The following is a 25,385-nucleotide window of genomic DNA, read 5'->3' as shown; positions in this document are numbered from 1 at the left end:
AACATCCCAGAACAAAATACATGCTGTCAGTTAAACTAGCAGAACAGGTTTGACCAAGTCTGTGTGTGTCTTTTGCTCAAGCGTCTGTGTGTGAGAGTTTGTGTGGCTCTGTATGCTCAAGCATCTGTGTGTCTCTGTGAGAGTTGGTGTGTGTGTGTGTGCTCAAGATTCTGTGTGTCTGTGTGAGAGTTGGTGTGTGTGTGTGTGTGAGAGAAAGAGTTGGTGTGTGTGTGTGTGTGTGTGTGTGTGTGTGTGTGTGTGCGCGTGTGGGGGAGTTGGCGTGTGTGTGCGTCAGTGAGAGTTGGCGTGTGTGTGCGTCAGTGAGAGTTGGCGTGTGTGTGCGTCAGTGAGAGTTGGCGTGTGTGTGCGTCAGTGAGAGTTGGCGTGTGTGTGCGTCAGTGAGAGTTGGCGTGTGTGTGCGTCAGTGAGAGTTGGCGTGTGTGTGCGTCAGTGAGAGTTGGCGTGTGTGTGCGTCAGTGAGAGTTGGCGTGTGTGTGCGTCAGTGAGAGTTGGCGTGTGTGTGCGTCAGTGAGAGTTGGCGTGTGTGTGCGTCAGTGAGAGTTGGCGTGTGTGTGCGTCAGTGAGAGTTGGCGTGTGTGTGCGTCAGTGAGAGTTGGCGTGTGTGTGCGTCAGTGAGAGTTGGCGTGTGTGTGCGTCAGTGAGAGTTGGCGTGTGTGTGCGTCAGTGAGAGTTGGCGTGTGTGTGCGTCAGTGAGAGTTGGCGTGTGTGTGCGTCAGTGAGAGTTGGCGTGTGTGTGCGTCAGTGAGAGTTGGCGTGTGTGTGCGTCAGTGAGAGTTGGCGTGTGTGTGCGTCAGTGAGAGTTGGCGTGTGTGCGCGTCAGTGAGAGTTGGCGTGTGTGCGCGTCAGTGAGAGTTGGCGTGTGTGCGCGTCTGTGAGAGTTGGCGTGTGTGCGCGTCAGTGAGAGTTGGCGTGTGTATGCGTCTGTGAGAGTTGGCGTGTGTATGCGTCTGTGAGAGTTGGCGTGTGTATGTGTCTGTGAGAGTTGGCGTGTGTATGTGTCTGTGAGAGTTGGCGTGTGTATGTGTCTGTGAGAGTTGGCGTGTGTATGTGTCTGTGAGAGTTGGCGTGTGTATGTGTCTGTGAGAGTTGGCGTGTGTATGTGTCTGTGAGAGTTGGCGTGTGTATGTGTCTGTGAGAGTTGGCGTGTGTATGTGTCTGTGAGAGTTGGCGTGTGTATGTGTCTGTGAGAGTTGGCATGTGTGTGTGAGAGTTGGCGTGTGTGTGAGAGAGTTGGCATGTGTGTGTGAGAGTTGGTGTGTGTGCGAGAGTTGGTGTGTGTGTGCGAGAGTTGTTGTGTGTGTGCGAGAGTTGGTGTGTGTGTGCGAGAGTTGGTGTGTGTGTGAGAGAGTTGGTGTGTGTGTGAGAGAGTTGGTGTGTGTGTGAGAGAGTTGGTGTGTGTGTGAGAGTTGGTGTGTGTGTGAGAGTTGGTGTGTGTTATCACCTCTCCATGTGCAAGCCTAGACAACAACACACTCCCTCCTAACATTGGCTTCTTTGTGTGGAGAAAGAATGATCAGGCAGAAATATTTCTGGAGAAATCTCAAACTCTCTCTCACTCGCACACTTACACACACTCAATTAAAGCCCCAGGTCTGTTAGGTTTGTTATTGGGGGGTTGCTAGGGAAACGGTGGACTAAAACACAGAGGACCAGAGGTGGCTGTTTCTGGGAAATATTAACCCCATACAGCGTGTGTGCGTGTATTGACACAAGGCTACATACCCTCTGGCTATAAGGCATCGTGGGAACAGTGGCTTTCAATGTCAATCATGTAAAGGGTCACCCAGTGAGAGAGTTGACTCCTCAGGAGAACATGGCTATGCTGGGTCAGGCTGTGCTGGGCTAGGTACAGTACTGTGTGTGATTGTTTACACCTTATGTGTATATCTGTCTGTGTGTGTGTCTGTGCTCCTATAGCCCCCGTCCTAATCAGCTCGTTGGCCTAGTGAATGGTCTCCTTCAGCAACAGTAAGTCACGTTGTGTTGGTCACAGTGACTGGACCTTCATATTACAGGATGTCCTTGGTAGTGTACCTCAGCTTGACTGGTTCAAGCACTACTCTGGCTACCCTCCTAAATCACTCCACTGCTGTCTGAGTCAATGATCTAGGGCTGACTACAACTCTACTGATCTGGGGAGGGAGGGAGAGAGGGGAGGGAGGGATTTTCCAAACAGGTTAGGCTACATTTCCTAGCCAATCTTGTGATGTGGATATAATCAGGAACAAGAAGTATAGTGTTTTGATGTGTTTTAATAGGGTGCGTTACGTCCAATAATATGTCAGATAATCTTTTATAAAGTTCTCAAGTCTTCCATTCATAACTCTGCCTCACTAATCTCCCGTCTCACTGTACAGTGTGTTGCATTCTGGTACGCTTTCTTTCCCCAGTTCCTTTAAAAAAAGAATGTAGTGATGCATTTCCCAGCTTGACTGAGATACACACATCCCATCAACTTTCAGGAAACATAGATCCCACTGATGAAGGATGCAGGAGGGTAAACACACACAACACAACACACACCTTACCCCACTGATTAGAAGTTCAGAGGGGAGGAACTCTGGACCCAAACACAGGAAATCTGCTCCCTGCTCAGAAAGGGAAAAACTGAAAAGCTGTGTGTGTGTGTATGTACTCACCTAGACTGGGGTCGAACCTCCAGGCTGGGATGTGTTGGTTCTCCTTCAGGCCGCTATTGGCCGGTAGAGGGATGGAGATGCTGATTGGGCCATTCACCTGGAGCTCCACCCCCTCGCTGGCCAATAGGTGGACAGAGATGGCCGCCACTGGAGTCAGCTCAAACCTACGCTCACTTCCTGTTAGAGGACAAGAGGAGAGCCAAAAGAGAGGAGTAGTGAGGGAGAGAGGAGAGCAGAGGAGAGTAGTGAGGGTTGAAGAGAGAGAGGAGAGGTGTAGTGAGAGGGAGAGAGAGAGAGAGAGGAGAGAGGTGTAGTTAGAGGGAGAGACGGAGAGGAGAGGTGTAGTGAGAGAGAGAGAGAGAGAGAGAGAGAGAGGAGAGGTGTAGTAAGAGAGGGAGGAGAGGAGCAGTGAGAGGGAGAGAGGGAGGAGAAGTTTAGTGAGAGCGAGGAGATTAGAAGAAGAGGAGAGGAAGCAGGGAGAAAGAGAAGTGGAGAGTGTCTGCTAAATGATACAAATGTAAAATGGACACGCACACACACAGGTTGTCTGAGAGCACAGGGGTTATATTGTGTTAAAGGGGGCTCTTCTGGGTAGTGTATCTTTGATGGAGCCTCTTACATAGAACTGTACCTCACCCCTACCTTCACCCCTCATCCCCTTAACCCTACCTTATTCACATCCACCCCTCACTTCACCACACCCACCCATACCTTCACCCCTATATCACCTCACCCACTCCCCTGCCTTCACCCCACCCACCCACCCACCCCACCCCTCCCACCTACCTTCACCCCTACTTTCACCACATCCCCCTCACCCCTACCGTCACCTCCCCCACCTACCCTTGACCCCACCTGCCCACCCACCTATCTGTCCCTTCACCCCACATCTCCACCCACCCACCCACTTACCCCTCATCCATCCCTTCACCACACACTCCCCACCAGCCCCTCATGTCTTCTATCCCACCCACCCCTCATCCCCCACCCACCCACCCCTCATCTCTTCCATCCAGAGTGTATTCCACCTAAGTCTGGTCCCAGTCTGTCCCAGTGGAGGTACCTGTTCCGTTGCCCCCCAGGCCCTGTAGGTAGGGGAAGTGCTGGATGTGGCTGGGGTTGTTGGCCACAGTCAGCAGGGCAGTGAGATTGCTGTAGGACGAGTTGGGAGGGAGGCTCAGGGCTCGACGCTGGAACTGAACCCAGGACTGACCCCTCGATCCTGGGGAGGAAAGAGGGGGGGGGTCAGGAACCACTCACACACTTAGATCCACTGTTCCTTAGTGTCCATCTCCCCTGTAACCCTTTTTAACGCAGCTTGTCAAATGAATGTCTGGAAGATGTGTGATGAACGCCATATGAATGCTGGCCTTCTCTCCTCTCACTCTCTTATCACTCTGTTTTTACTCCTCCATATTAAATCTCAACTTTCTAATGGTTTTTCTCTTTTACTCAATCGGTTCCTTCCATCTCCCTCTGCCACCCTTCCTTTCTCTCTCCCTCTTTCTCTCTCACTGCCTCCCGCTTTCTTTCTCTGTCTCTCACTGCAAGGGCTTTATTGGCATGGGAAACATGTTCACATTGCCAAAGCAAGTGGAATAGATAAACAAAAGTAAAATAAAACAATACAAAAATGAACAGTAAACATTACACTCACAAAAGTTCATTATGTGGAAATAGTTAAAGTACAAAAGGGAAAATAAATAAATATGGGTTGTATTTACAATGGTGTTTGTTCTTCACTGGTTGCCCTTTTCTTGTGGCAACAGGACACACATCTTGCTGCTGTGATTGCACACTGTGGTATTTCACCCAATAGATATGGGAGTTTATCAAAATTGGGTTTGTTTTCAATTTTATTTGTAGGTCTGTGTAATCTGAGGGAAATATGTGTCTCTAATATGGTCATGCATTTGGCAGGAGGTTAGGAAGTGCCGTTCAGTTGCCACCTCATTTTGTGGGCAGTGTGCACATAGCAGGTTCTCTCTTCAGAGCCAGGTCTGCCTACAGCAGCCTTTCTCAATAGCAAGGCTATGCTCACTGCGTCTGTACATAGTCAAAGCTTTGCTTAAGTTTGGGTAAGTCACAGTGGTCAGGTATTCTGCCACTGTGTACTTTCTGTTTAGAACCAAATAGCATTCTAGTTTGCTCAGTTTTTTTGTTAAATCTTTCCAATGTGTCAAGTAATTATGTTTTTATTTTCTCATGATTTGGTTGTGTCTAATTGTGTTGCTGTCCTGGGGCTCTGTGGGGTCTGTTTGTGAACAGAGCCCTAGGACCAGCTTGCTTAGGGGACTCTTCTCCAGGTTCATCGCTCTGTAGGTGATGGCTTTGTTATGGAAGGTTAGGGAATCGCTTCCTTTTAGGTGGTTGTAGAATTTAACGGCTCTTTTTTGGATCTTAATAATTAGCGGGTATCGGCCTAATTCAGCTCTGCATGCATTATTTGGTGTTTTACGTTGTACACCGAGGATATTTTTACAGAATTATGCATGCAGTCTCTCAATTTGGTGTTTGTCCCATTTTGCAAATTTTTGGATTCTATAACTGATTCAAGTATTTTTAGCCAGATCCTAATTGGTATGTCGAATTGTATGTTCCTTTTGATGGCATAGAAAGCCCTTCTTGTTTCTTAGATCGTTCACAGCTTTGTGGAAGTTACCTGTGGCACTGATGTTTAGGCCGAGGTATGTTTAGGCGACAACAAACAATCTATAACTGGACTAATAGATCACTGACTAAAATCAAATCCAATTTTATTGGTCACATACACGTTTAGCAGATGTTATTGCAGGTGTAGCGAAATGCTTGTGTTCCTAGCTCCAATAGTTCAGTAGCATCTAACACTTCACAATACACATACATCTCAAAGTAAAAGAATGGAACTAGCAAAGGATATGAACAAAATGTGCACACGTGGCTACATGCAGATCTCGATTTGATCTCAAAACAAGCGCATCTACTCACAACCACTCATGCTGTAAACACAGTCCAGTTCAAAGTAAATGGCACAGATCCATATATGGCAATGGTCTATTTGCATATAGGCCTATTGCAGCTCTGATTTGTTATGCTGCACCAGTCTGTGTAGATTACGGGCTGAGTCGTGCATGTCAATGCAATAGAATCCTACTCCGATGGCTTCTGCCTACAACCACATTTTGTGTTTCAGTATGTTGCATTGAAAGTGGCAAATATTGCCTTGATTCAATCAAAATTGCCACAGTAAAGGGAAACTGTGATAGTGTTAACAAGGAAAACTCTAGAACAGTAGCCACCAACCTTTTCTGAGTCAAGATCCCTTTCTGAGTCAAAATGCAAGCCAAGATCGAACGCTCAAAAAAATAAAAATAGGCTAAACTTTTTTTCTATGAAACATTAACCAATTAAAAACAGTACTGTAGCAATGAGGTTTGTGCAGTAAGCTACAGGCCCAATACATTAATCACCGCATACTGGCTTTGGCTTTGCTTGAATTGCCCTGCCAATGCATTGTTGTTCGGGACATTTAAAAAAATGTATATTAAAGCATTTGAGGTAGGCTATATGATCACACCGGTAATAGATCTGTTGTTGTATTACTTGTGAGGCACAGCTGAGTGAGCATACATTTAAATAATTCGCTTTTTATTTTACTGGGCTGATGGTGCCTGCATCCGATGGTCAGTCTTAGCAGAGGGAGAGAGCAGCAGACTGAGGGTCCACCTCTCAACATCCCTCCGCTCTCCCTTTCCTCCACTGACACTGACCAAAAAGTGACACCTTCTTCCAGCTGTTGGCGAAACTCAAGTCGCACCGCATTATTTCTGCCTCATGCACTAATTCATGTTGTTACTCCTATGACCAGAGAAAGTGAAATATTCCTTGATATTAAAAAAGACCCAAGCCGCTAATAATAACGCAAGCCTATGGATACAATGTCCTACTCATTCATTACTGCTGCACTGCTTGTTGCAGAGCTGATTGGAAATATGAGAAAAGGGCATTTTATGGCTTATAAAAGTGTTGAATACAAAGTGTTGACAGTGCTGAGTAAGAACTTAAACATGAAGTTACTCATAAAAACAGCAGCTCTTTGCTGTATTCGTTGACAGTTTCTCTCTAGCTATGGTTTTCAATGTTCTGAAATCTTTGCTGTAGCTTTCTTGTACTGCAGACACGGTCATCTTAGCCATCCATTAGCCAGCGGTAGGCCTATAGTGCACTTGATTTGCTCTCCGGGCCCGCCGGGAAGGAAGAGTTTGTACCTTCAGACACATGAAATGTTTCAAAATGGCAACAGTTGGCCTACCCGGCGCGCAGGGCAGCTGAATCGGGTGCAGCTACCGCCAATAACTAAAGCCAAAATAATTATAGAAACGCAGGGCTTTATCGTTGGGTTTTTTACAGAAATGTTTAGACATTGACTAGGGATGCCTTGGAGATCCATCGTGATCGACCGGTTGGTGACCACTGCTCTAGAAAGTTGAGTGAAGTTCAATCTCGTTCTTCTCTCCGTGGGCTGATATTTCTTCTGTGAGGCAGTCCCGCGGGAGGTGCGTGGTCTCAGGGCTACTGCGCGCAGCTTTGAGGGAACATTGCTTGTGAGTACCAGAAGTCCTCAAGAGAATAGTAAACCTCACTTGTAAAAAGGCTATTTTAGGCTTATGGATTAGGTTTAGGGCAAGAACTAGGGGTTAGGTTTAGGAGTTAGGTTTAGGGGTTAGGTTTAGGGGTTAGAGAAAATAGGGTTTTGAGTGGGACTCAGTTGTTGGTCCACAAAAAGTCCTCACAAGTATAGTAAGACGTGTGTGTGTGGACATGTTTAATCGACCAACGAAAAAAAATATTTATAGGGGGTTTAGGGTAAGGATAGAATTAGTGTCAGTGTTAGAATTGGGGTAAGTGGTTGTGGGTTAGGTTTAGGTTTTGTTGTAAGGTTAGGGAAAATAGGATTTTGAATGGGAATCAATTGTGTGTCCCCACAAGGTTAGTTAAACAAGACTGTGTGTGTGTGCGCTTGAGGACATGTTTAACTACAAGAAGAATAAACAAAAACAAAAATTAGACCAATGAAAAATACTATTTCTAGGGGGTTTAGATTAAGGATAGAATTAGTGTTAGTATTGGGGTAAGGGGTTGTGGGTTAGGAGAAGGTGTTGGGGTATGGTTAAGGGTTAAGGAAATTAGGATTTAGAATGGGAATCAATTGTGTCCCCACAAGGTTAGTTAAACAAGACTGTGTGTGTTAAAGAGAAGTTTGTATAGTGGGGCTTCGCGATGATGTCATAGTGTTTCCACTGTGGGGAGTGTACATTCCTGGGCAATGAGACACCGCTGCAGCCGTGCCTGTGTGTTTTCTCTAGCTCTGTGTATCCTCTGCCTCCAGCACACCTGATCTGGTATTGATCTGAACATCCAGTATTAGAGGAGGTCTGGTATTGATCTGAACGTCCAGTATTAGAGGAGGTCTGGTATTGATCTGAACGTCCAGTGTTGGAGGAGGTCTGGTATTGATCTGAACGTCCAGTGTTGGAGGAGGTCTGGTATTGATCTGAACGTCCAGTGTTGGAGGAGGTCTGGTACTGATCTGAACGTCCAGTGTTGGAGGAGGTCTGGTACTGATCTGAACGTCCAGTATTAGAGGAGGTCTGGTATTGATCTGAACGTCCAGTATTAGAGGTGGTCTGGTATTGATCTGAACGTCCAGTACTAGAGGTGGTCTGGTATTGATCTGAACGTCCAGTATTAGAGGTGGTCTGGTATTGATCTGAACGTCCAGTATTAGAGGTGGTCTGGTACTGATCTGAACGTCCAGTATTAGAGGAGGTCTGGTACTGATCTGAACGTCCAGTATTAGAGGAGGTCTGGTACTGATCTGAACGTCCAGTATTAGAGGAGTTCTGGTACTGATCTGAACGTCCAGTATTAGAGGAGGTCTGGTATTGATCTGAACGTCCAGTATTAGAGGAGGTCTGGTATTGATCTGAACGTCCAGTGTTGGAGGAGGTCTGGTATTGATCTGAACGTCCAGTATTAGAGGTGGTCTGGTATTGATCTGAACGTCCAGTATTAGAGGTGGTCTGGTATTGATCTGAACGTCCAGTATTAGAGGTGGTCTGGTATTGATCTGAACGTGCAGTATTAGAGGAGGTCTGGTATTGATCTGAACGTCCAGTATTAGAGGAGGTCTGGTATTGATCTGAACGTCCAGTATTAGAGGAGGTCTGGTATTGATCTGAACGTCCAGTATTAGAGGAGGTCTGGTATTGATCTGAACGTCCAGTTTTGAAGGAGGTCTGGTATTGATTTGAACGTCCAGTATTAGAGGTGGTCTGGGATATAATCACATCAACAGGACTGGAGTAACAAAATGGAGAGGAGTTAGTTCTAGGAAACAGCTTGGACACGATGTGAGATGTAGCAGAGCATGTGTGTGTGGAGGGGGGAGGGTTCCTGTGCCAATCCAAAAAGCCCCTCCTCACCCCCTCCCTCCTAAGAGTTCCCATCCCCTCTTCCCCGCCTCTCCCCCTTTCCCTCATCCCCTCTCTTCCCCCTTTCCCTCATCCCCTCTCTTCCCCCTTTCTCTCATCCCCTCTTCTCCCTTCTCCCTTCTCACTGTATGCACCAGACCATAGCATGATTATTAGAGGTCAACCGATTATGATTTTTCAACGCCGATACCGATTATTGGAGGACCAAAACCCGATGCCGATTAATCGGCCAATTTTTTTATTGCTTTTTTATTTGTAATAATGACAATTACAACAATACTGAATGAACACTTATTTTAACTTAATATAATATATCAATTATAGGACTATTTCTCTCTATATGATTTGTATTTCATATACCTTTGACTATTGGATGTTCTTATAGGCACTTTAGTATTGCAAGTGTAACAGTATAGCTTTCTCCTCGCTCCTACCTGGGCTCAAACCAGGAACACATCGACAACAGCTACCCTCGAAGCAGCGTTACCCATGTAGAGCAAGGGAAACAACTACTCAAGTCTCAGAGCGAGTAACGTTTGAAACGCTATTAGCGCGCACCCGCTAACTAGCTAGCCATTTCACATCGGTTACACCAGCCTCATCTTGGGAGTTGACAGGCTTGAAGTCATAAACAGCGCAATGCATTGCGAAGAGCTGCTGGCAAAACGCAGTAAAGTGCTGTTTTGAATGAATGCTTATGAGCCTGCTGCTGCCTACCACCGCTCAGTCAGACTGCTCTATCAAATCATAGACTTAATTATAACATAATAACACACAGAAACACGAGCCTTAGGTCATTAATATGGTCGAATCAGGAAACTATCACGTTTATTCTTTCAGTGAAATACGGAACCGTTCCGTATTTTATCTAACAGGCGGCATCCATAAGTCGAAATATTCCTGTTACATTGAAGGTTTTGCAATGTTATGTCATAATTACGTAAAATTCTGGCAAATTAGTTCACATCGAGCCAGGTGGCCCAAACTGTTGCATATACCCTGACTCTGCGTGCAATGAACGGAAGAGAAGTGACACAATTTCACCTGGTTAATATTGCCTGCTAACCTGGATTTCTTTTAGCTAAATATGCAGGTTTAAAAATATATACTTCTGTGTATTGATTTTGAGAAAGGCATTGATGTTTATGGTTAGGTACAGTCGTGCAACGATTGTGCTTTTTTCGCAAATGCGCTTTTGTTAAATCATCCCCCGTTTGGCGAAGTTGGCTGTCTTTGTAAGGAAGAAATAGTATTCACACAGTTCGCAACGAGCCAGGCGGCCCAAACTGCTGCATATACCCTGACTCTGTTGCAGAGGTGACACATTTTCCCAAGTTAAAAGAAATTCATGTTAGCAGGCAATATTAACTAAATATGCAGGTTTAAAAATATATACTTGTGTATTGATTTTAAGAAAGACATTGATGTTTATGGTTAGGTATAAGTTGGAGCAACCTTTTTTGCGAATGCGCACCGCATCGATTATATGCAACGCAGGACAGGCTAGATAAACTAGTAATATCATCAACCATGTGTAGTTAACTAGTGATTATGATTGATTGATTGATTGTTTTTTATAAGATAAGTTTAATGCTAGCTAGCAACTTACCTTGGCTTCTTACTGAATTTGCGTAACAGGCAGGCTCCTCGTGGAGTGCAATGTAAAGCAGGTGGTTAGAACGTTGGACTAGTTAACCGTAAGGTTGCAAGATTGAATCCCCGAGCTGACAAGGTAAAAATCTGTCATTCTGCCCCTGAACAAGGCAGTTAACCCACCGTTCCTAGGCCGTCATTGAAAATAAGAATGTGTTCTTAACTGACTTTCCTAGTTAAAAAATATTTATAAAAGAAAAAAAAAAACGTTTCAAATCGGCAAATCGGTGGCCAAAAATACCGATTACCGATTGTTATGAAAACTTGAAATCGGCCCTAATTAATCGGCCATTCCGATTAATCGGTCGACCTCTAATGATTATCCTGCCCTCCTGGAGGACGGACACACACAACTCAGTCAGCAAGATTTAAAGGAGTAGCAGCAGCAGAACCTCCCTCAGAGAGGATGGCGGAACACACACACACATAGCAAAACAAGCACACTGATCAGACACATGGCAGACAAAGATACATTTTATAAGATCACATCTAATTTAATCTTATCTAATGTAATTGCTCCTGACTGATTGACAGAGGACACATGCTGCCTGAGTGTGTGTGTCTTTCATTAGAGAGATGTTTTAAAGGGGTGGACATCATTCATTATTAATGTGTGTGAGGTCACTGGGCCAGGGATCTCACTCACTCACTCACTCACTCACTCACTCACTCACTCACTCACTCACTCACTCACTCACTCACTCACTCACTCACTCACTCACTCACTCACTCACTCACTCACTCACTCACTCACCTTGAGATCCAGAGTTAATGTGTATCAGGTCTTCATACACCATCAGAGTGGCAGCTCTCTCTGGTAGCAGCTCCAGACTGAGAGAGGAAAACACTGGAATACACACACATTTCAGTCATTTTTACATTTCAGCAGACGCTTGGCGTTGCAAGCACCATGCTCTACCAACTGAGCCACATGGGACCCACCACAGTCACTCATTTATTAATCACAATAACCCACCTGTGGCTCATTTTTATTCTCACTAATAAAAGGTAAACTATTGAATTTAGGTTTTCCTCTCAACTTCATGACATATTCTAGACCTAGTGGTTTCTTTATTTTCTAGCATTGTGGTTTGTAGAAAAACATTTGTTTGAAGATCTTACTTGACTAGTTTAAATCTCTAGCTTTCCCTTTTCCATTCTCTGTGATCTGCCTCTACTATTAAAGCCTTGGATGGTGTTTTTCATAGCGCCCTTCGTTTTATCACAGGAGACAGTTTAATTACTCAACACTGTATTCTTCACCAAAAGGTTCTCTGTAGATCACCACAGTCTTTTTAAATACAAAGCCCTGCTCCACAAACCCCCGACTTACCTTAGCTAACATCACTATTAAGACTTAAAATGACAAGTTCTTAAACCTGTTCACAGGGTTGGTTAACTCTGGAGACTCCTTTGGTGTCTAGAGTGTGTTAATAATCTTGCACCTTATGTGTGGCATGATCTACAATACACTTTAAAATGGGAGGAATTGGTGCCTCTAGGTCATGTCAGACGGCAGTTAGGGGATCTTTTTACAGAAGAATGTGTCTGTTTTTTTCCATTGTGTTTTGCTTTTCGTGTATTATTGTGTAAAATAATGTGTATATGAATGTGTAGTTTAATGTGTTTATTGTATTTTGATGTGCATTGTGCTGCTATACAGGGCTCACCTGGAAGAGAGACAATGACTCCCTGTCTAAATAAAGAGACGCTGGTCTCAGCATTGACTCCCTGTCTAAATAAAGAGACGCTGGTCTCAGCATTGACTCCCTGTCTAAATAAAGAGACGCTGGTCTCAGCATTGACTCCCTGTCTAAATAAAGAGACGCTGGTCTCAGCATTGACTCCCTGTCTAAATAAAGAGACGCTGGTCTCAGCATTGACTCCCTGTCTAAATAAAGAGACGCTGGTCTCAGCATTGACTCCCTGTCTAAATAAAGAGACGCTGGTCTCAGCATTGACTCCCTGTCTAAATAAAGAGACGCTGGTCTCAGCATTGACTCCCTGTCTAAATAAAGAGACGCTGGTCTCAGCATTGACTCCCTGTCTAAATAAAGAGACGCTGGTCTCAGCATTGACTCCCTGTCTAAATAAAGAGACGCTGGTCTCAGCATTGACTCCCTGTCTAAATAAAGAGACGCTGGTCTCAGCATTGACTCCCTGTCTAAATAAAGAGACGCTGGTCTCAGCATTGACTCCCTGTCTAAATAAAGAGACGCTGGTCTCAGCATTGACTCCCTGTCTAAATAAAGAGACGCTGGTCTCAGCATTGACTCCCTGTCTAAATAAAGAGACGCTGGTCTCAGCATTGACTCCCTGTCTAAATAAAGAGACGCTGGTCTCAGCATTGACTCCCTGTCTAAATAAAGAGACGCTGGTCTCAGCATTGACTCCCTGTCTAAATAAAGAGACGCTGGTCTCAGCATTGTCAAAGACTCCAGCCACCCTAGTCGTTGACTGTTCTCTCTGCTACCGCACGGCAAGCTGTACCGGGGCGCCAAGTCTAGGTCCAAGAGGCTTCTAAACAGCTTCTACCCCCAAGCCATTAGACTTCTGAACATATAATCAAATGGCTACCCAGACTATTTGCATTGCCCCCCTCCTTTTACACCACTGCTACTCTTTGTTTATTATCTATGCATAGTCACTTTAATAACTCTACCTACATGTACACATTACCTCGACTAACCTGTACCCCCGCACATTGACTCTGTACCGGTACCCCCTGTATATAGTCTCGCTATTGTTATTTTACTGCTGCTCTTTAACTACTTGTTACTTTTATTTCTTATTCGTATTTTTTAAACTGCATTGTTGGTTAGGGGCTTGTAAGTAAGCATTTCCCTATAAGGTCTACACTTGTATTTGGCGCATGTGACTAATAAAAACGTAGTTGACTCCCTGTCTAAATAAAGAGACCTTGGTCTCAGCATTGACTCCCTGTCTAAATAAGGGCTGAATAAAAATCATAGACAAATGTTCTCTCCTCTTTCCTCCTCCTTTCTCTGTCTTCCTGTCACTCCTCCTTTCCTCTCTCTGTCACCCCTAAATTGTCCAGTGCTGATAAGCATGTGTGTGTGAACAATCTGAAAGTGTTATGTGAGGATAATGGGGGTGGTCACTTATTATAATAAATCTGTAATGGGGCACCCTCATACACCAATTTCAGATTGTTCACGCGCGCACGCACGCACGCACGCACGCACACACACACACACACACACACACACACACACACACACACACACACACACACACACACACACACACACACACACACACACACACACACACACACACACACACACACACACACACGAATGTACTACTTTGACCTACCGGGCAGTCTGGTGGGTCTCCAGGGGGCGGAATTTGGCACGTAGCCCTGTCTGGACGCTGTGACAACCAGCAGGGTTCCAAGGCGGTAGGGAAAACGCAGGTAGGCATTGCCGTCAGCAGCAGAGGTCTCTGTGGTTACAGGGGTGTGGTTGGCGAAGAGCTCGATGGTGGCTCCGCCCAGGGGCTGGTGGGTGCTGGCATCACTCAGGTGAACCTTCAGAGTCACCTCTACACAGAGAGAGTGTGAGAGTTACACACACGGCTAAGTAAGTGTCAGTGATGTAAAGTAAGATATTTTGAAAGCACTACTTTTTTGGGGTAACTTTTACTTCACTACATTCCCAAAGAAAATAACATACCTTTTACTCCACACATTTTGACTGACACCCAAAAGTACTCATTACATTTTGAATGCTTAGCAGGACATGAAAATGGTCCAATTCACACACTTATCAAGACCATCCTTTGTCGTCATCCCTGCTGCCTCTGATCTGGCAGACTCACTAAACACAAATTCTTCATTTGTAAATTATGTCTGTGTGTTGTACTGTGCCCCTGGCAAACCCTTAAATTGAAAAAAGAAGAAAATTGTGCCGTCTGGTTCGCTTAATATAAGGAATTTTAAAGGATTTATACTTTTACTTTTGATACTTAAGTGTATTTAAAACCAAATACTTTTACTCAAGTAGTATTTTACTGGGTGACTTTCACATTTACTTGAGTCATTTTCTATGAAAGTATCTTTACTTTTACTCAAGTATGACTCTTTTTTCCACCACTGGTAAGCATGCACCACAGAGACTCAGGCTCGTCACTTTAATTGTCTGTAATTAGTTGGCCTTCAATCTCTAATGAGTCCCATTTTATCTGAAAATGAACCAACTTAGCCGAATGAAGTGTATCAATGTCCAGTCCAACAGAAAATGAATCCTAGAACAGAGCCTATGATATAGCCTAGGCATATACTGTTGAAGTCGGAAGTTTACATACACTTAGGTTGGAGTCATTAAAACTCATTTTTCAACCACTCCACAAATGTCTTGTTAACAAACTTTAGTTTTGGCATATCGGTTAGGACATCAACTTTGTGCATGATACAAGTCATGTTTCCAACAATTGTTTGCAGACAGATTATTTCACTTATAATTCACTGTATCACAATTCTAGTGGGTCAGAAGTTTAAGTTGACTGTTCCTTTAAACAGTTTGGAAAATTCCAGAAAAAGATAGGCTAATTGACCTAATTTGAGTCAATTGGAGGTGTACCTGTGGATGTATTTTAAGGCCTACCTTCAAACTCAGTGGCTCTTTGCTTGACATCATGGGAAAATCAAAAGAAATCAGCCAAGACCTCAGAAAAAAAATTGTAGACCTCCACAAGTCTGGTCCATCCTTGAGAGCAGTTTCCAAACGCCTGAAGCTACCACGTTCATCTGTACAAACAATAGTACGCAAGTATAAACACCATGGGACCACGCAGCTGTCATACCGCTCAGGAAGGAGATGCGTTCTGTCTCCTAGAGATGAACGTACTTTGGTGCAAAAAGTGCAAATCAATCCCAGAACAGCAGAAATGGACCCTGTGAAGATGCTGGAGGAAATAGGTACATAAATATCTATATCCACAGTAAAACGAGTCCTATATCAACATAACCTGAAAGGCCGCTCAGCAAGGAAGAAGCCACTGCTCCAAAACCGCTATAAAATAGCCAGACTACCGTTTGCAACTGCACATGGGGAAAAAGATCGTACTTTTTGGAGAAATGTACTCTGGTCTGATGAAACAAAAATAGAACTGTTTGGCCATAATGACCATCATTATGTTTGGAGGAAAAAGGGGGATGTTTGCAAGCCGAAGTACACCATCCCAACCGTGAAGCACGAGGGTGGCAGCATCATGTTGTGGGGGTGCTTTGTTGCAGGAGGGACTGGTGCACTTCACAAAATAGATGGCATCATGAGGAAAGAAAGTTATGTGGATATATTGAAGCAACATCTCAAGACATCAGTCAGAAAGTTAAAGCTTGGTCGCAAATGGGTCTTCCAAATGGACAAGGACCCCAAGCATACTTCCAAAGTTGTGGCAAAATGGCTTAAGGACAACAAAGTCAAGGGACTGGATTGGCCATCACAAAGCCCTGACCTCAATCCTATAGAAAATTTGTGGGCAGAACTGAAAAAGTGTGCGCGAGCAAGGAGGCCTACAAACCTGATTCAGCTACACCAGCTCTGTCAGGAGGAATGGGCAAAAATTCACCCAACTTATTGTGGGAAGCTTGTGGAAGGCTACTTGAAACGTTTGACCCAAGTTAAACAATTTAAAGGCAATGCTACCAAACACGAATTGAGTGTATGTAAACTTCTGACCCACTGGGAATGTGATGAAAGAAATAATGAAAGATGGAAGAAATAAAGCTGAAATAAATAATTCTCTCTACTATTATTCTGACAAATCACATTCTTAAAATAAAGTGGTGATCCTAACTGACCTAAATCAGGGTACTTTTACTAGGATTAAATGTCAGGAATTGTGAAAAACTGAGTTTAAATGTACGTTAACTTCCGACTTCAACTGTATATATACACACACAGTAGTCCATACAGGAGTCAGGATAAGCTTCCTGACTCAGTCACATTTGACATTGGCAGTTAACAGCCAATCACAGTGAGTGGCCAAAAGCATATTTCCTGGTTCCCAGCCAATAGCGAGGCTCTGTCAAAACAATGGGCCCTTTCGCTGTTTCTTGATGCCTGAGGAAGGAAATCTCTGAGCACACATCTCCTTTATTACTGTCATACACTTTCCTGGAAACTGCTGAATAACATACTTCCATTAAACCATTAACTCTGTTGGATAGCGGAGCATTGTAAAGCTGCCCCCCCCCCCACACCCACACACACCTAGTTCATGCAGTGCCAGAGCTAAACTGGGACAGAGCAACAACCCATTCTCTCAAGTGGAACACCCACACTGGCCAAGCTTATCTAGGCTAGACCTTTGTTAGGGCCCTATAAAATCTGTTGAATTTAAAAATATATATAATAATTTCAACTTTATTTAACCAGGTAGGCCAGTTATTCACAACTGCAACCTGGTCAAGATAAAGCAAAGCAGTGCGACAAAAAACAACAGAGTTACACATAGGATAAACAAAAGTACAGTCAATAACACAATAGAAAAATCTATATAGTGTCTGCAAATGGCGTAAGGAGGTAAGGCAATAAATAGGCCATAGTAGCGAAGCAATTACAATTTAGTAAATTAACACTGGAGTGATAGATGATGATGTGCAAGTAGAAATACTGGTGTGCAAAAGAGCAAAAAAGTAAATAAAAACAATATGGGGATGAGGTAGGTATTTGGGTGATTGATTCCGTTTATTTTTCCCCCCCAAATTCCATTTGTTTTTCCAGGTTTCCGTTTCTCCGTTTTTTTCAGGTTCACTCTCAAAATTGCACTTTTTTAATAGAAAAAAACAAATAAAGCAGAGGTCTGGGATTTTTTTGTGGAAATTAGGATTTTTGGGTGTAGATAACCTTTAATTCCAGTGAGCACCTAAGGTTTTTTGTAGCCACATGTGATGGTAGTGTTCACAAAACAAATACACTGGATTGATGAAATAATCCTGATATCATTCTGCCACGGAAGCATAGGCTACTTTGTAGTTAACATTTCATTGAGAAGTTTTTTGGGAGCCTTTCCATCTACCAGAAGACTGTTTTCATTAGCATCATTGCCAACCGCTACACAAAGTGGTAGCTGCACGCACCGCACATACACAGACAGGGGTATTCTGGAATGGGAGACAGATGGTGAAACCCCAAGTTTCACAAGAGAAATCCAAGTATTTAGAACACTTTAGTTTCAGTGAACGTGAGTTAACCTTGGCAAGGTAACACTCACCTTTACCCAGGCCAGAACGCTAACCTTTACCACTGTGGCGAAAGGCACTGTGCATGAGTCAAACGGTGTGAGTGAGACAGAGAGAGACAGAGAGAGAGGACAACCAGAAAAAGAGAGCTAGACCTTTAATAACAGAGTATGCACACACAAGAACATTTCAGCTTGTTTCATAAAGGAGCTTGGCTAACAGCTTAACGGTGACTTGGTACCAACACTAAACAAATGTCTGGTCTGGCAGGTTATGTAATGTGTGCTAATAGCTAACAAGGATACTTAGGCTATACTTCATCAGTGAAATAAGTAGGAGCTCAGTCTAGTACAATCACCTACAGTGGAACAATTCATTTAACCAACTCAAGACACACACCTTCCTCATCTCTCTGCTATTACACTATCTACTTACTCCTGTGTCGTATACGTGCACATGCACCAACGCAAGCACACCCTCTCACACACACCCCGTCACAAACCCTGTCTCACACACCCCCGCTGTCACAAACACACCCAGTCACAAACCCTGTCTCACCCCCCCGCCCTCTCACAAACTGTCTCACCCCCCCCCTCTCACAAACACACACATATCCCCTCTCACAAACCTTCTCACACACACCCCCTCTCAAACACACCCCCTCTCACAAACCCTCCCTCACACACACACCCCCCTCTCTCATCTACATGTCCTCTTGTGGCAGACACTTGTCTCTGTGATAAGGGGAGTGATGTCTGATCATTGGCCCTTAATTAAGGCTGAAAGGGTGTGCCCCCCCACCTACCGTACATACACATCCTTTACCCTTACATAAACACACCCACTCTTACCCCGTCCCCCAACACCAGAGCATGCTCCCCCTTCTTCTCCCATCTCCCCAGGCTGGATGATTATTCAGGTAACAGACACAGTGACACACAGAGGGTCAGACAGATACAGAAGACAGACTACTACAGATTCTCTATCTAGGTCGCCCAAAAATATCACTTACCAAACTAGTCGCAACAAACCTTTTAAGTTTCACTGTAGTGGGTCTTTTAAGGGTAGTGAAAATATACGCGTTCCCCCAACACAGAGGTCAGGGAGAGGGAGGTATTTAAATGGTGCATCACTTCCTGTCCCAGTGTTCCGTCCTTCTTTAGGGGTACCAGCTGTGCTCACTCTGAAGAGCTCCCCTGGGAGACTGGGGCGTGCACACACACACACCTCCCCATTCTGATCCAATAAATCTCTGGTGACATCATCCTTAAACAGGCTACAGCCCTCTGAAAGAAGTGCATCGTAAAAACACACACGCATGTAGGAAGAGAAATGTTGTGTTTCAGCAGCCCTGTTAAACCAGTCGTTCTCTCAGTAACTGGCTCTCGGTCGGTCTGTCTGTCTGTGTGCCATATGGAGGACAAAGGCATCAAAGGGAGTTTTTCCTGACCTGATGCTGAGATCTACCACCAATTAGCCCTAGCAACAGCAGCCAGAGCAGCAGGGCGCGTGTGAGACAGACAGTATGGGTGTGAGAGGTAGAGCCAGTGTGTATCATTATGTTTGTGTGAGTGTATGTTAGAGGTCGACCGATTAATCGGAATGGCCGATTAATTAGGGCCGATTTCAAGTTTTCATAACAATCGGTAATCGGTATTTTTGGCCACCGATTTGCCGATTAAAAAAAAAAAAAGATTCATGTTTTTTTTTTTTTTTTTATACCTTTATTTAACTAGGCAAGTCAGATTAAGAACACATTCGTATTTTCAATAACGGCCTAGGAACGGGGGTTAACTGCCTTGTTCAGGGGGGGGGGATTCGGGGATTCGTTTTGAAACCTTCTGGTTACTAGTCCAACGCTCTAACCACCTGCCTTACATTGCACTCCATGAGTAGCCTGCATGGCAGGCTGACTACCTGTTACGCGAGGGCAGCAAGAAGTCAAGGTAAGTTGCTAGCTAGCATTAAACATATCTTATAAAAAAAACGATCAGTCATAACATAATCACTAGTTAAACTAGTAATATCATCAACCATGTGTAGTTATCTAACGTGTCCTGCGTTGCATATAATCGATGCGGTGCCTGTTAATTTCTCATCGAATCACAGCCTACTTCGACAAACGGGTGATGATTTAACAAGCGCATTTGCGAAAAAAGCACTGTCGTTGCACCAATGTGTACCTAACCATAAACATCAATGCCTTTCTTTAAAATCAATACACAAGTATCTATTTTTAAACCTGCATATTTAGTTAATATTGCCTGCTAACATGAAATTGTGTCACTGCTCTTGCGTTCATTGCCTGGCTCGTTGCGAACTAATTTGCCAGAATTTTACGTAATTATGACATACCATTGAAGGTTGTGCAATGTAACAGGAATATTTAGACTTAGGGATGCCACCCGTTAGATAAAATACGGAACGGTTCCATATTTCACTGAAATAATACATTTTTTGTTTTCAAAATGATCATTTCCGGATTCGACCATATTAATGACAAAACGCTCGTATTTCTGTGTGTTATTATGTTATAATTAAGTCTATGATTTGATAGAGCAGTCTGACTGAGCTCGTAAGCATTCATTCATACAGCACTTTTGTGCATTTTGCCAGCAGCTCTTTGCAATGCATTGTGCTGTTTATGACTTTAAGCCTGTCAACTCCCAAGATTAGGCTGGTGTAACCGATGTGAAATGGTTAGCTAGTTAGTGGGTGCACGCTAATAGCGTTTCAAACGTCACTCGCTCTGAGACTTGGGAGTGGTTGTTCCCCTTGGTCTGCATGGGTAACACTGCTTCGAGGGTGGCTGTTGTCGATGTTTTCCTGGTTCGAGCCCAGGTAGGAGCGAGGAGAGGGACGGAAGCTATACTGTTACACTGGCAATACTAAAGTGCCTATAAGAACATCCAATAGTCAAAGGTATATGAAATACAAATCGTATAGAGTGAAATAGTCCTATAATTTCTAAAATAACTACAACCTAAAACTTCTTAGCTGGGAATATTGAAGACTCATGTTAAAAGGAACCACCAGCTTTCATATGTTCCCATGTTCTGAGCAAGGCACTTAAACGTTAGCTTTCTTACATGGCACATATTGCACTTTTACTTTCTTCTCCAACACTTTGTTTTTGCATTATTTAAACCAAATTGAACATGTTTCATTATTTATTTGAGGCTAAATTGATTTTATTGATGTATTATATTAAGCTAAAATAAGTGTTCATTCAGTATTGCTGTAATTGTCATTATTACAAATAAATAAATGTATTTTTTAGTTATTGTTTTTTTTTAGTGGTGTTTTTTGATATATATATATATATATTTTTTTTTAAATCGGCAAATTAAATCGGTATCGTTTTTTTTTGGGGTCCTCCAATAATCGGTATCGGCGTTGAAAAAGCATAATCGGTCAACCTCTAGTGTGTGTAGATGTTATTGATCAGACCCTGCTGTGAGGTAGAGGGAGTAGGACATCATCACTGAGCCATAATAATGGCAGGAGGACAGTAGCATCCTCTGTCTGTGGCTACTAGCGGCTCTGATGGAGGGCTACTCCTATCAAAGGTTGACTGGTTGTGCTTACGGTATCCATGGTTAGTGGTTATTAAACTGTCAGATCTGGTCCTAGATACTGTTAACTCCTGGTGTGTGTACCGGTTCAACCCCGCTGTTGATTTTATGTCTCCCCCCGCTCAACGCAAACACACAAAAATGTAATAGGATAGGGATAATCCACCACAACATCTTTAACATAACCTACCAAATTCTCTATTTAAATTATCCTGATCAGTATTCCAGTACAGTAAATGAGTAGGCAGAGATTACAGTATAGAGAGAATAATCCCCTCAACTCTGAAGGATAGTAGAGAGGGGGGCTTTCTTTGGTACCATCACAACCTTTCAAACTCCTCCTTGGCACACTAGGAAACTACAGTGTTCTGTGTTCTACGAAAATAAATCCTTTGAGTCATCTCATTCATATTTTGGGGATTCCCCATCTCTCTCCGTTTCTGCTCTTATTAGGTCTATTTATCATACACTCTCCATTTCCTTCATCACTTCCTGGTTTTGTGTGTATAAAGAAGTGGGGACCGAGCATGATAGACTATTTTGCTTTTGAAGAGGTCTTATTTCAGAATGTGGGGTGCTGGTGTTGTTCTGTCTCTCTGGGGCATGGTGACCCAATCTGGGTTAGGGTGGAGAAACTCACAGACATAGTGGACGAACTGCAGAAAACATACTCGGGTACTGTGTGGATTTATATGAAACCTTCACTTTCAGTGACACAAACAATGCAAACTGACTTGAAGGTATATTTGAAGCGTTTCATTCCAAAATTCTATTTATCCATTTTCAGAAATGTTGGTAAATTATATTTATTTTTGTTTAAAAGAACTTATGAAAGAGATTGGTGTGTTTCCCCCCCCCCCCATCTAATCATGACTTGTTAAATGACAGACATGTTTGTTTGAAACTTATCACTAAATTGTTTGTCTCTCTGAAATGAAACGATCACATTTTGTTTTAAAACGAGATATATCCACCTCAATCACTGAGAAAAAAGTAGCACTGCAAGGTTTTACACAGTCTGTGACAAATATATATTTTTAAATCAGACCCACTGCAGTCAAAACCTTTTCCTGTGTTTTGTATTACATTTCCAAACTATAAAAGTTGTAATAATATTGTGAAATTGTGAAAAATATGATAGTGCCATTTTAGTGTAAGAGCTGTTTGAAAAAAAACATCAGCCTGTTTTGGTGGAATGGAGTTTTGGCGTGCCTGGTAACATCACCAGGCGATACATTACTTAATAGACCAATAATAAAGTTATTAACAGCTAGTTTTCAGTTTCTCCTTCCCCACTCAGACCACTCCCAGACAGTCCTAGCTCAATTATTGATTAAGAAATATCTCTTCGCTAAAAAGCTATTTTTGTAAATTTTCTACCATTATAATGGAAAACAATCACAGTAAGATAGAGATAAAAACAGCTGCATTGGACATTTAATAAAGAATTGTACAAATTACATTTGTGACGTCAACACACACACACACATACACATACATACATACATACATACATACATACATACATACATATATATATATATCTCTCAATACAATGATATGAGATTTGGGCTCTGGTCAAAAGTAGTGCACTATATAGGGAATAGGGTGCCATTTGGGATTAGGCCTAACTCTAACCAAACCCTACAGCATGAGGCTAATTCATGTTTTGAATTTATATGTTAAGCATAGAGCATACAAACATTGTAATCCAGCTAAACAATGGATATATAGCTTTTTCCAAACAAAACCATTTGTAATACACATTAAAATCTATGAACATCTGTGGACAGTAATATTTTACACATAAATAATAATAATTGATTAAACTTTTATAGTGCTTTTCATTGCAAACAGAATCTCAAAGCACTTGTTAAGCAAAATAAACAACAAAATGTAATTTAAAAAGAAATTTAGGCTACAACAGTAGCTAGATCAGCTCGATCAAGTTGGAGTGCTTCTTCAAGCCTCCCGCAGATGGGCTGCCGCGGGCATGAGAGGATTTAGAATCTCTGCTAGATGGTCAGCAGAGGTGCTGGTCGGAGGTGGTGGTCATGTCAGCATGTCCAAGGGCAGGCAGCTCGATGTCATCAGGGCATCTCCGCGCCTTCAATTTCTCTGCTAGCTAGCTAGCATTAGCTAGTTTGTTGACAACACTGATTTTCATCAAGTTACAGGCAGGAATCCAATTCATGATATCAATACTTGATCTGCACACATTTAGCTTTTGAAAGATACACATTTTGTAAAATAAAATACATACAAAACAATGAAATATGTACATCGGAAATAGAGGAAGGACTAAAAACAGACAAAATATAACTATTGTAAAATAGATTGTGTCTGTAAAATGTGTATAAGATGTATAAACTGAAGGTAGAAGCCTAAGTGTTTATTAGTTTACTCCAATTGGGGGAAGGGTGGTAGGGTTTGCGGGAATAATAAAGGTATATTCTTTAAAAAGTATGTATATCTTTATAGGTATGTGTATATGTGTATGTATATGGATATATATATTTACCCCAAAAATATGTGGGGGATTGGAAATGATGCAGACAATTACATTGATGGAAGCAACAATCTTTCCGCAATATTAAGCTTATCCACTGTTGCAGCAATCCCTCAACCAATACGGATGTTGTGCTAGTGCATGTGTGTATAAAGCACTGTTATAGTAGTTTCTGTGCACAAGCCCAGAGGATAAGCAGAGTGCAGCATTGCAGTGTGTCATATGCATAGGCACACACACAAACAAACAAACAAAGACTCTTCAACATGATTTGGTCTTCCTGGCACCCTGTCCTCTAGCCCTGGCTGCAGTGAGTCTGTTCCCAGTTGTAGTGTATTATGGGTTGCAGTAATGAGAGTTGGATCTATAATTATGTGTCTGTCTTCATCCATGTTGCTAGCTATGTGTCTGTCGTCTGTCTGCCTATAGCTAGCTATGCGTGAGGAGAGGCCCTCAGTATCAACAAGAGCCCCAGGGAGGGTCTGAAGGTTAGAGCGAGAGAGCGAGAGACAAACAGAGGAGTGGGGGGGGGGGGTCAATCAAAATACTGAGTTGAGATGCTCAGAAGGCATCAATCATTTTCGCTACGGAACTTAATAGCCACCTACGTCATGTGTTGACATTACGTGATAGTTGGGGACACTTAATATTTAGTTACACAGACAGACAGGGACACACAAAATAGTCTAATAAATTACTGTTTGGTTAGGGTCTCACAACTATGCGCACACACTCAGTCACAGCACTATGATTAACAAACAAAATTAGAACGAAAACTGAAGCAGCAACACACAGAGCTGCACAGTTCTCCAAGCAAAGTAGTGTGTGTGTGAGAATAAGTGAGTGAGTAAATGAGAGAAACAGATGCAGCTAGTCTTGGAAGCGCTCTTCTCTTTAAAAAAGCTAAGTTTTGGAGTGGCTGAATGAAATACATCTGCAGCGATTCTGACTACGCTTTAAAGTGTGTGTGTTGCCATTTCACTCATGTCTGTAACAATGAATAAAACCACAGAATGATACAAATAGGTTCGCTGGGCCCAGCCTAAACAATTTCCAGCACTGCCCCAATTCAGCTCCATCTCAGCAGGAGGCTGTGAAGGAAGAGGCAGTGAAGCAAAAGCCACCTGTCATATACTGCCTTTCACTCATTTATGAGAGATGGTGGTGTGTGTGAGATTCCTCCTCCCACTTACATCTGCAGCATCTAGCTTATAATCATGTCTGGAGGAATCTACTGCATACGTGGTCAAATTCATACACAAAATGCATGAACGTTATCTCTCTCGTGGAATACTGCTGGTCTGA

At 43.1% G+C, this 25,385-nt stretch overlaps 1 protein-coding gene across 2 annotated transcripts in view; it reads right to left on the bottom strand.

The window, feature by feature from the left end:
• The window catches only part of LOC106576092 (protein FAM171A1), a 35,021-nt gene that overhangs the window by 8,694 nt on the left and 942 nt on the right, over positions 1 to 25,385 (bottom strand). Inside the window, exons 2-5 of one of the 2 annotated variants that reach the window (XM_045698448.1) lie at positions 14,126 to 14,353; positions 11,541 to 11,633; positions 3,724 to 3,882; positions 2,661 to 2,837 (exon numbers count right to left, since the gene is read on the bottom strand). In XM_045698448.1, coding sequence (XP_045554404.1) covers positions 2,661 to 2,837; positions 3,724 to 3,882; positions 11,541 to 11,633; positions 14,126 to 14,353 — 657 coding nt within the window. The remainder of the gene's footprint in view (positions 1 to 2,660; positions 2,838 to 3,723; positions 3,883 to 11,540; positions 11,634 to 14,125; positions 14,354 to 25,385) is intronic. The other variant, XM_045698449.1, reaches the window with a different exon arrangement.

The sequence above is a fragment of the Salmo salar genome, chromosome ssa02, assembly GCF_905237065.1.
Source record: "Salmo salar chromosome ssa02, Ssal_v3.1, whole genome shotgun sequence".
Taxonomy (NCBI): Eukaryota; Metazoa; Chordata; class Actinopteri; order Salmoniformes; family Salmonidae; genus Salmo; species Salmo salar.
This window is presented reverse-complemented; position numbering and strand designations above follow the sequence as displayed.